This window comes from Pan paniscus, chromosome 2 (assembly GCF_029289425.2).
Source record: "Pan paniscus chromosome 2, NHGRI_mPanPan1-v2.0_pri, whole genome shotgun sequence".
NCBI classification, from domain to species: Eukaryota; Metazoa; Chordata; class Mammalia; order Primates; family Hominidae; genus Pan; species Pan paniscus.
Genome location: NC_085926.1, coordinates 17,486,792 through 17,499,788, shown reverse-complemented (window position 1 = coordinate 17,499,788; position 12,997 = coordinate 17,486,792). Strand labels below are relative to the sequence as shown.

The 12,997-nt window shown below is 32.0% G+C and overlaps 1 protein-coding gene across 25 annotated transcripts in view; it reads left to right on the top strand.

Moving 5' to 3' along the window:
* TBC1D5 (TBC1 domain family member 5) overlaps positions 1-12,997 on the top strand; it is a 595,437-nt gene that overhangs the window by 235,635 nt on the left and 346,805 nt on the right. For all 25 annotated transcript variants that reach the window (XM_063602211.1, XM_063602210.1, XM_055109554.2 and 22 more), the window contains one exon: positions 6,968-7,099. In XM_063602211.1, the coding sequence (XP_063458281.1) occupies positions 7,003-7,099 (97 nt within the window). In that variant the 5' untranslated portion in view covers positions 6,968-7,002. Of the gene's footprint in view, positions 1-6,967; positions 7,100-12,997 lie in introns of those variants that run through there.

The following is a 12,997-nucleotide window of genomic DNA, read 5'->3' as shown; positions in this document are numbered from 1 at the left end:
TTTGCCCTGTGACCTTACATAAGTCACATAACTTCTTTGTGGTTTCCTTATCTGTAAAAGGTGTTATAGTATCTACTTCATAGAATTGTTGTAAGGTTTAAATAAGTTAATGTGTATAGTGGTTTAAATAGCTTTGCTTCCCAATAAGTGCTATGTGTTTGCTGCTGTTGTTATTATTTAATTGAAAGGGCTATCTTTCAACTAAAGGAAGTACTAAAACGTCCTTAGGTTTCCCAGCCCTACTACTTACTAAAAACCAAGGGATAAATAACAGATTCATATGGACTTTTAGAAGGATTGCCCCACAATTGGTCAGGTGTTCCTGAACATACCCCTGGCCTCCCCATGTTTGCACCAAGGAGAGATTTTTGTTCATTGGTTTTTTTGGACAAAATGATTTGATTTGATGTTTGTATGAAGAGTAGCCATTTGTTCCTTTTTCTTATTTTTAATTATCATCAGTTTAATATAATTCGCCAAATTATGATTTCTGTTTTCTCTTTTCAAATTTTATTTTTCCTAAATTCCTAATTGTATGTTGTATTAACCTTGATTTTATGAAAACCAGGTTGAATCATTTAATGGCTAGAGGTAATATCTATATAAAATAGGATATATAAATAATATATAAATATATAAAAGAGGAACAGCAAGAATTGAAAGTATTTTCATATGGCTACATCATAATAAAAGGTTTGGTTTTGCTCACTAGGCCAAGCTAATTTCCCAGTCTGCATCTTGAGCATCTGCTCAGGAGACCTCTGAAACTGCATGAGAATACACTGTGGAGAGCTTTCTGTTTGGCAGTTTGACTCTTATAGTGCTCAGTTTTCTCTTGGTTCATGTGGTCACAAGTGTCACTTTCTCATGACTTTATAGCATTTTAATATTGAAAGGCAAAATACATTCTTAGTTTGTAATATAAAATATTTAAGTCCACCTGTGAACCTCTCATATTCTGCATGTTTCTCAGTAGGTATATTGTTTATGAGTCTAGTATTTTAATTTACAGTGAATTGTTTGCCCTAAACAGCTTATTCTGATAGCGTGAAAATTATAAGGATTCAATCTGTTTTGATTTTCTTTTGATCATTGTTCTTATATGTTGACCCTTATTGTAGTCTTATACCTGTTTGTTAGACAACACTTGGATAGTAAAATTGTGTGGTTGCTAAAAATGAATTAAAGTTTCAGGGTTTTACCAAGGGGTGATATTTAATATTGAATGACATGTATTAAGACAAATGCTTTTATATATAATTTATTTGGCACTGTAAATGCACTTATCTTGTGAGAAACAGACCCCCTGTTGTCAAATGAAGTATTCTGGAAAGGTTTGGAGTAAATAAATAATAAAACTACTTTGATATACAATCTAACAATATTAAATATTAAAACTTTCAGATGATTGATTTTAATACTTAATTAACTTAAAGTCCAATGTAACCCTCTTGCATTAAAGATCGACAGAATTTAAAAATAAAACGTTACTCTTTGTCTTTCTTTGTTTTCTTTCCCTCTTTTCTTTTTTCCTTTCTTCTTTCCTCCTTTCTGCCCTTATAATTAAGACTTTAGAACATTGTTACTTCCAATCATTGAATTTACCTTTAGCTACCAACATTTCTAAATAAAAAATGTTTTTTTAAACCAGATATTCAATTGCCCTATCTCTTAATTGTGAAAATGTAGCTTCTACCAGAGAAGCTTGCTTTTATACCCCATATGTCATATTTCTGGTTAAATACCTATCATGGTAAATACATGCTACCTAGAACACATACTTATTCACGCTGCATCCTTCTTCCTTTTATAATCGACTCTGAAAGTAGTCCATTTAAGCTCTTTGGTGTGCTTTTCTTATAGGGGAAATCTTTTATGTAAAGTAATACTATATCATTTCAGTGTTTGACTTTTAGGTTTACCATCAGTCAAGAATTTAAATGAATGAAGTATGCTTATATGAGCTTTTCTGAATATGAATGTTTTTAGAATGACACAGTTCAGAATGCTAATTCTATGCCTAAGTATTAGAAACAGTTAAGGAGAGAATATAAGCTGAAATATATAGAATTTTGTATTCAGACAGAATAAATTCATTTCTAGAGGTTCTGCTCATGTGGTGCCATTTTAAAAGAGAAAATATTATTAAACTAACTTATTTTATCTGTTCAATGCTCATAGTTTGAGATTTTCATTTAGATACTGCTTGTATTGATTGATTGATTTTTTTTTTTTTTTTTTGAGATGGAGTCTTGCTCTGTCGCCCAGGCTGGAGTGCAGTGGCACGATCTTGGCTTACTGCAACCTCTGCCTCCCGGGTTCCAGCAATTCTTCTGCCTCAGCCTCCCAAGTAGCTGGGACTACAGGCACGCACCACCATGCCTAGCTAATTTTTGTATTTTTAGTTGAGATCGAGTTTCACCATATTGGCCAGGGTGGTCTCAAACTCCTGACCTCGTGATCTGCCCGCCTCTGCCTCCCAAAGTGCTGGGATTATAGACATGAGCCACCATGCCCGGCCTGTATTGATTTTTTTTACATGGAAAATATTGCTTTGATTTTTTAAGTGTAGTTTAAAACTGCCTTCTAAGCTTTAGTGCCGAACGCTTACCCTTTTATTAAAAATTAACTATTTGCAAAAGAAGTCTTTTCTTTCAGACAGATCACTTTTAAGATTTAATACTCCAACCTCTAGACTTGTGAAACCAGTACAAATATCTTAAAGATTAGTCTTGCATTTTAAATGGGAATTTTAGCATATTTGTGAACTCCTGTGCCCAGGTTAGCACTAAAACCGTATTGTAAAATTAGTTACGACTTTTTGGAATTTTAAACTCATGTGAATAGGAGAAATTGTTATTTACAGTAAGTGTAACAAAGGAAGGATAGGGCCTTTCCCAGATCGTGGAAGGTGTATTACTATGCTTTCTCAGTCAGAAAAATGAGATTGCTTTTATTTAAAATAATTCTTCAGGCATCATTTTTATGAGCCAGAGAAATTCTAGGAACAGGAAGATACCATTGAAGAGAACTAAAATCTATCAATTATGGATTTAAGTAGTCATCTACTAAGAGGCATGTTTTTGGCCTTTATATTCTTTTCTCTGTATGTATCTTAGTTCTATATAAGAGAAAATTAAGGATAGAAAATCAAGGATAGAAGTTGGAGTTTGTAATCAAATTTAGAGATCTAATGAACCATTGTAAGTGTTATGTTTATGCTGGACTTTTACAGTGATTGTTTAAAAATTTTTAGACTAAATAAAATCTCTTAATTTTTTATAGTTTGATATTTGCAGGTAAAAATTTATTCATAAATATTAAAATAGACAAATTTATTAAAAACCTTTGATATTCTGCTTTGTAATCAATCATTTTCTCTTACTGGAATGTTTATGAAACACAAATTGGGAAATTCGTAGGAAAATGATTTCATATTTAAAAACAACATTATGTTATGATTTCATAAGGTAATCCCAATAGCAGTAACCAACAAACTTAAGTTGCTTTTTTAGATTCAAGAGAGCTAAAATAGCTCTTTATATTTAAAACAAAATGATAAAAAAATGAAAGCAACTTCTTAATCAGTTACTTTTGAATTAGGTTATTTAAATCCATAATTAAAAGAAAACTACGAACATTATCCACACGTTTTCTTCAACAGATTGCTTGAAAATAACTCATTATTACTAGTTAGCTGGTTTCCTTTATTTAATTATAAAAACATTTCAGTGGTTCATTTTCAATCTATAGGCATAATAAATCAGGATATAATGGATGCTTGATTATATAGAATGGTTGTAGACTGGGGTATTTGGTTGATTTTGTATTCTGGCTATTGGATATTATCATAGACTTGTTAAGTTCTAAAGAATTATAATTTAAGCTAAATTAACTAAATGACTTCTTGAACTTTCTCTAAGGCATCAAAAAGACCTTAAGTATTTTTAGCACCTTAAATGAATGTATGAATATCATTGTGTGGCAGAGTATTTTCTTCTGACAACATAAAGATGAGGGTTTAAAAAATACTCCTTTTAAAAATAAACTTTGATGGCAACTTGCTTGTTGTCTATTTTTTTATATAGTTTAAAATACACAAAAGTCATTTATTTATTTATTTTAGGTATGTGAAACCTGTAACAGTGAAAGTGTACTGTAAAAATAAGAAATTCAGCTACTGAGATTATGAAAACATGGTTTAAGATATTAAAGAAAATTTAAGGAATCTAGCAGTTAACTTGAAATAGACATTTTCAAATGTTTACTTGTATATTTTTAAGAGTATAACAAAATATATGAAGAATATAAATCTTACATTAAAATAGTTGCCCATGGGCCAAATAAAATTTTGAAAAGTGTTTAATCTGTTCTACTCAGTATTTTTCTTTTAATTTGAATTATTTGCTAACATGTACAAATTACCAGATTTCACATAAAATTTTTGATTTCTAGCTTGTCTTGAAAAAGCTGAAGCAGAGTAAAGGGTGTTCTAATTATTCATAGGCTGCATCTTTTTATACCCCCTTTTTTTATACCTGGTCTTTTTGTCGCACTGACTTATTTAGAGCCAAATTAATGTAGGAGAAAGAATGTGAGCTCTAGAACCAGACAGGATGGCTTCAATTTTGGCTTTAATGCTTACTCCTTGTGTGATTCTAGACAAATTAATTACTCTCTCTGTACCTCAGTTTCTCTGTGGTAAAATGAAAATAAAATTGACAAAGATAAATCAGTTGGGTTTTAAGGAGGATGAAATGAGTGTACATGAAACATTTAGACTAGTTTTTGGCATATATTCATTGTGCATAAATGTTAACCATAAATAATAATACTTTTTGCCTGATCTCATTAGACATTTGAATTTGGTGACTGCTCCATAGTAGAGGACGTTGGTTCTGAATTTATTTATTTGTCCAACAGAATTTGTCAAACTCTGTGTTATACTATAACCGATCATCTGCATTTCGCTGTCCTCTACTAGATTATATTCTCCAGAGTTTCTTCTATATAGCAGTGCTCAGTATATGCTTACTGATTGGCACACATAAGCAAATAACTGACAACTGTCTTGGTTTATGGATCTAAGATTTATGGCTTTAGATATTCTTACTGCATGTTAGCTACCAAATTCTTTGTTTTCCCTAACCCTCTGCTTATATTGTTTTAGCCACAATTCCATCCAGGGGGATAGGTTTTATTAACGTCTGACTGTGATTGTGTGGATGTAGGGGGTTTTGGAGACTTCTGATAAAAATTAGAACATGTATATGAATATTTTACTAGGTGATGGTTTTAGAGAGAAAGTAAATACGATAGAGGAGCATTTTGTTTTGGTAAAAGGTCATCAAGAATTTATGTATTCATGAACATCTCTGGAGCTTTTCCTCCATAGGTGAAGACCATATCCTATAAAATTAGATACTCATTTTGTTTGGACTTGCTTTTACCACTTCTTTTTTCTCTTATTATTTCCTCTTTTTCTCATGTCCTTGCTGCTCCTGAAATTTAAAAGATTATGTTACTTACATTATTTTGCATGACAATTGGTGAACTTGGTTTATGTTTTGAAAGAGTTATGATTTGAGAAGATAATTTGCATCTTAGGGACATATAAAATTTACAAATAGTGTAGGTTGGAAGTTGAAAATAATTTAAAACAAAATTTGTTCAATATGGAATAATTTATATAAGTGAGAAGTGAGAGGGAAAACTTTCAAAACGACCAAAGGAAATGTAGGTAGTTATTTATAAAATCTTGTAAGTATAACACCAGAGGTGGATATTATACTGGAGATACAGATACATTTGAGCATGTAAAAAGTTACCTATGTCACAAAAATGTCATACAACTGAAAGACAGATACACTTTGAGAAAAATATATGTATCATATAAACAAGGTTTAATACTCTTAATACTTAAAGCATGTTTAGATATCATGAAGACAGTCATAACAATTAACTCTATTAACAAAAGACAATAAACAAATGTCAGAGAAACAGTATCTCAGTAGTTACCAAGCAAATACAATACAAAATTTGACTATCAGGTTGGTTCAGAAAATCAAAGAGGAAACATCCATTGTTAATGAGAATCAAGGAGAAATGAATTGTTCTATTAGGTACAAACCTTTATAGAGTACAGTTTGCTAAAATCTTATTTTTTTAATATATATTTTAATCCAGCTATTGTACTTTAAGAATTTATCCTAAGGAAATAATCATGGATATCATACAGACATACTACTAAAAGATATTTATTTTTGAGACTGTTTGTAGTATTGAACAACTGAAAACATGTTGTTTACTAAATAAGGAATTGGTTACATAAATTGTGCTGACTATATAATAGAATGCTAGGAATAATTAGAAATTATAGACACACAATTGTTATTTTTTTTTAAACTGGGGAGGAAAATACTGAATTTAAAGTATTCATAGATTACATAATCAGTATGTTTACCATGTTATGGGTCACATTAAAACCATATGTATTTTAAATGCCCAGAATAAAGACAGGAAGTACATGTGTAATACACTGAAATGTTAACACTAATATTTCTAGCTAATACTATCATGAATAATTTTAATTTGCTATGTTTTCTGTATTTTGAAAGTTCTATTGTGAATGTTTATTATTTTGGCTGTAAAACAAAAGGATGCTATAAATGTGAGAATATTGTCTTTAATTTAGAATTTAGCTTATTTATTGAAAATAAATATGATTCAAAATTAAGATAAAGATTATAAATCATGCTCAGATTTTTGAGAAATTTTTGAAATGGAAATTTTGTTACCTTTTCCCCTTCTTTGCATAAGCCTACCAATGTGAGATAACAGTCCCTGGAGCCTGGGAAAAACTTGTTAATGTCTGTAATGCTCGTGTAATCATTTCAGTCTTATATTTATTCCCAGTCATAGCAGAAAAAGAATTTATTATTTTTCTCTGTATTTTTTCACCTCCCAGGTAGTTACTTTTGGTGACGCTGTCCAGTTCCCACAATGTATCATTCCTTATCTGAAACTAGACATCCTCTGCAGCCAGAAGAACAAGAAGTAGGCATTGACCCCTTGTCCAGTTACTCTAACAAGTCTGCAGGTGAGTTTTGTATGCCAATACTATTTGTAGGTAGTGTACTGGGAAACCTAGCAGAGGGCCCTCAGTTAGCTGTGTCCACGTTATGTGTGTGAACACATTTTGATGAAGCTGAGCAGGCCAGTGTTAAGTATGTTATTCTGGATATGTACAGAGCACTCTTGACACTAATGAATACTTCAACAAGCCACAGTTATTCATGGAAGCATTAGCCAAATGTTTAACGCACTGTCGTTCTTTAAAATAAAATAATAAACTGAACAATGACTTCAGCATAAGAATGTTGAAATGCGAAAGGGCCTTGGTCAAACATCTTTTAAAGATTCTTAAATTTTTGGTGTTGATTTTGCAGGGATTTTTTTCCCCTTTCAGCAGATTGAGATTATTCCAGGATAAAAGACTTGATTCATCCTCTTTTTTTTTAAAGTAATTGAAATTTGTTCATCCTCTTTTTTTTTAAAAGTAATTGAAATTTGTGTTATATTTTTAAAGATCTATACACTGAAATTATTAAATGGTAGACAGTTAAAATGTAGACCGTATTCAGGTTCTACCCTATAAAAATGTATCAAATGTTTATGTATCAGAACTCTACTATTTTCTCAGTATTTACTTAATGATAGTAATAACATAGTTTCTTAGACAGAAGCAATTGAGTTTGTGAGAATTCTTGAAGCCTTATCCTTAGTTTTTAAGCAGTTCACTAAATATTTGATAAAGTTAATTGACTCAGTGGCTGCTTGTAATTTTTCACTTGTGGAATGCAGGTATCAAGATTGTGACATCTATTTTAAAACATAAATTAGTCAAAGTATACAGACAAACTTATAAAAAGGAAAATTAGTCATAGTAAATCGTGTGTTATTTTCTTCAAACAAAATGATTTTTTCTGTTTATATTGATGCCAAGGTCTGCTTTTAACTCATGTTTTGATTTAAAAAAAGAATTGACTCCCACCTAAAGTGGCTATTTCTTTAGAACACAAATTTTATGCAGAATGTTTATGCTTTTTGCGCATCTTTAATACCTCCTACATACAAATGCCATTGTTGTTTTTAATAAAAATGGGAGAGAATTTGTCCAGCTTATTTTTGTGATTTAATTTTTAAATTTTTATATTTTTTGTTAAATAAGAACTCAAGACTTATGTTTAAGATTTTGATAATATGAAAATAGTGTTCATTTCAATTTCAGTTATTTTAATATCTCAGTGCTAAGCATGACACCTTTTCTAGTGATATTTTCTCTTAAATGTAATACTCATAAGAAGCATTCATAGTTAAATAAATCAAATTATTTTGCAAGTACTTCTGTAAGTGGATGTTTTAAAAGTGAATGTCTTTGTGTTACAAGTGTATAAAATAGTTTCACCAAAATATTTCATACTATTTCTGATTACTATGGTTATTTGAGGACATAGTTTTTGTTGTTGTTGTTTGTTTGTTTGTTTGTTTTTTGAGACGGAGTCTTGTTCCATAGCCCAGGCTGGAGTGCAGTGGCGCAATCTCGGCTCACTGCAAGCTGTGCCTCCCGGGTTCACGCCATTCTCCTGCCTCAGCCTCCCAAGTAGCTGGGACTACAGGCGCCCGCCACTTCGCCTGGCTAATTATTTTGTGTTTTTAGTAGAGACGGGGTTGCTGTTTGTTTTTTAAGCACGTAGTTTTATATGGCCTATTTCATTAAATACTGAGGTTTTTTTTTTTTAACCTGGTTAAAATAACATTTTAAATTAATTTTATCCTTTATTGTTTACAGGAATGAGTAGTTACCTTTACTAAAAAGGCTTTTCGTTTATATCCTAGCCTAACATTTCTATGACATACTAAGTTATTAGAACTGAATTGATGTTTAAAAGTGCCATTAATTCATTTACCCCAAATGTTCATTAACAATGTAAATGTATGCTGATGTTCTATGAGACAAGGAAGTGACTAATGACTCTTCCAACTAACAACACTTAAAATGAATAGAAACTTTCGATAGCTAATCTTGAAGTAATCAAGACCCTCATTCAGCTTGGCATCTCTGTATGCTCTAAAACAGCTGTCAACTGTTAAAAATATATACAAAACACACATACGCACACGCACATGCAGAAAGAAAGATATGTAAATATCTTGTTCTTCAAAGCCATAAAGGTTGCTAACCATAGTGGGCTTTGTTCATTGTATAGGTAAATATTTTATATAAAGCATCTATTTCATCTTCTTTGATTTTCTTTTTACAGGAAAACATGTTGCATTTTAATGAGGTTGTCATATTATTTGAAGAAAATCATCACCTTTCTATTATGTTTGCTTATTTTAATATATGTCTTCCCTGGGCTTTCTTCAAGTATTTTGAAGCTTTTTACACATTTCTGCCATAATCTTTAGGGAATTTGTTACTACTGGATGACTCATTTTCTAAGTATTTAAACACTGCACTTTAGTGCTTTGCCTGTGTAGAGGTTATGTGTAATTTTTAAAAACATTTCTTGTCATAGGTTCTATTAGTAAAAATATATACGGATATGTATGCAAAGTCTTAGGAGATATTTTCCATGTTAATTAAACTTTTAACTGCTTTAATTATTTTTTCAAATAGAGAACAGCATAGAAAATATGACATTTTCTGTGTGCCCTGTTCAGTTTAGTTTACATTAATTACCACATAAAATTCCAAGATCTATGATCAAAGTTTAATAACTGACAAGTTACTAGTAATTTAGTTAAAAAGAAAAAAGCAAAAATATTTGTTAGACTATTTATGATTATTTGCTCTTAACCTTTAATGACCAATAAAATGAAGAAGTAATCACTTTATTTTAAATTTAAGATAACAATATCAAAATTCAGGTATAGCAAACCTATTAATTAAATAATATTGTTGGAATCACTCGTTTTCACAAGCTTATAAGAGATTGGAATGTCATCAGTGATGAGAGAAATTTTTCTGTAGGGGATCCTTTGTTAGTCTGTTTTTACATCACTGTGAAGAAATACCTGAGGCTGGCAATTTATAAAGAAAATTGCTTTAATTGGCTTATGGTTCTGCAGGCTGTACAGGAAGCATGACACAGGTATCTGCTCCTGGTGAGGGCCTTAGGAAGCTTCCAATCATGGCAAAAGGCAAAGGGGGAGGAGGTATATCTCAGGAGTAAGAGAGATGGTGGGATGTCCCAGACTCTTAAGCAACTAGATCTCAAGTGAACTGAGAACTGACTTGTCACCAAGGGGATGGTGCAAAACCATTCATGAAGGATCAGCCCCTGATCAATTCACCTCCTTAAATTTTGTATGTCACAGTATTCACCTTCTTACTTAATAGCTTTTATATATTTAAATAATTGCCTAACCTTTCTTTGCCTTTTAATATACTATCTGTTTCAAAGCTTGCTTTCTATTGTCATTCATAAAATATTTGGCAACTTAAAAAAAATCCAAGATGTTCAGAATCCTGCCAACTCCGTTTTGCTTCCTATAATTTTGTTTTTTTTCCAAGTATTCCTTTCTTTCCATTACAATGACATGTTTTAGAATTAGGAAGGTATGTCCTGGCTTTATTAATGAAGAAATTGGTAATTTAAAATAGTTGACTGATGTCAATATAATAAGATGATGCTGTCCTATCATGATCTTTAGTGTTGTTTTCCATATAGTAGAGGTGGATTTAAATTTGATTAAAAGATGGGTTTCTTCTGCTGAAGATATCTAGATATCTGGCTAAAGTATAAAAATGGTGTCTGCTTGAAGAGGTCCTTCACATCCCTTGTAAGTTGGATTCCTAGGTATTTTATTCTCTTTGAAGCAATTGTGAATGGGAGTTCACTCATGATTTGGCTCTCTGTTTGTCTGTTGTTGGTGTATAGGAATGCTTGTGATTTTTGTACATTGATTTTGTATCCTGAGACTTTGCTGAAGTTGCTTATCAGCTTAAGGAGATTTTGGGCTGAGACGATGGGGTTTTCTAGATAACTTGGAACCAACCCAAATGTCCAACAATGATAGACTGGATTAAGAAAATGTGGCACATATACACCATGGAATACTATGCAGCCATAAAAAATGATGAGTTCATGTCCTTTGTAGGGACATGGATGAAACTGGAAACCATCATTCTCAGTAAACTATCGCAAGAACAAAAAACCAAACACCGCATATTCTCACTCATAGGTGGGAATTGAACAATGAGATCACATGGACACAGGAAGGGGAATATCACACTCTGGGGACTGTGGTGGGGAGGGGGGAGGGGAGAGGGATAGCATTGGGAGATATACCTAATGCTAGATGACGAGTTAGTGGGTGCAGCGCACCAGCATGGCACATGTATACATATGTAACTAACCTGCACAATGTGCACATGTACCCTAAAACTTAAAGTATAATAAAAAAAAAAAAAAAAGAAAAAAAAATGGTGTCTGAAGTACTATAAACCCTACTCTGGGCTAACTAGCTGGAGTCATCTTAGAGATGAAAAAGTCTTTTTACTTTCTTCCCTGGCTTACAACTCTTTAGTGACTTCCCATTATATTAACAATAAAATCCAGACTGTTGACTGTGATGTGCATGGCTGTCTTCTTGTCTGTCTGGTCTTGCTCAGATATGCTAAGCCAGTTCTAAACTCTGGGCCTTCACACATGCCATTTTTCTGACATTATTTTTGATTCATTCAGAGCATTCAACAATATATAATCCTTTTTTTAAAAATTTTTTTAAATTTATTATTATTATATTTTAAGTTTTAGGGTACATGTGCACAATGTGCAGGTTAGTTACATATGTATACATGTGCTATGCTGGTGCGCTGCACCCACTAACTCGTCATCTAGCATTAGGTGTATCTCCCAATGCTATCTCTCCCCCCTCCCCCCTCCCCCCACCCCACAACAGTCCCCAGAGTGTGATGTTCCCCTTCCTGTGTCCATGTGTTCTCATAAGTGGAGGTACTCAAACTGATAAAACAACACAGTTTGCTCGTTCATCATTTACTGAGCAGTGCCCATGTGCCAAGTACTAGGTATACATACATTTCCAACACAATTCCTGCCCTCATAAAGCTCACATGTGAGACCAGGAGACAAAAAATAAACAAGGAAACAAATTAATATAGGATTATATATTGAGAACATGATTTTTTATATTTATTTATATATTTATATAATCTATATTAATTTGTTTCCTTGTTTATTTTTTGTCTCCTGGTCTCACATGTGAGCTTTATGAGGGCAGGAATTGTGTTGGAAATGTATGTATACCTAGTACTTGGCACATGGGCACTGCTCAGTAATGATGAACGAGCAAACTGTGTTGTTTTATCAGTTTGAGTACCTCCACTTATGTTAATTAATAATTGCTTAATGCCTCTTTCCTCCATCTGTCTTTCCCTTTCCTATCTTAAGTTGTAATGTATGAACTCTGTTTCATTGTCCCTGATAATTCTAGCACTTGAATTTTTCTCCTTTTAGGGTTTCAAAAGTTAATATACTCTCCAGTTTTATCCTCTGTTCTCTTTGACCTCTCTTCCTTTGAAGTTTCTCCTAAAATTCACTTATTCCATGTTTTCTTTTAAATATGACCCATCTCAGAATTAGCATAAAACCAAATGGGCAGAGAGTTTTCTGGCAAATAAATGTCAAGTTATGATGATTAAGAATTATTGAGTTAATGCACAGCAGTAATCACTTGGCAAAGGGAAAGCTAAGGAAATAAATTATTACTTTTCTAAGAAATTTGTGGCCATAATTTGGGAGCATAGACTATATGTAGTATGCTTACATTTAATACACATGTTTAATGCACATAATTTTTAGTGAACATTTTGTGTAGATAGTATTCTTGATACCTGGTTTCTTAAACTTACTAACGTGATATATAGCAAATATTGTTTGTTTTTTGTATGAAATATGATAGAACCAGT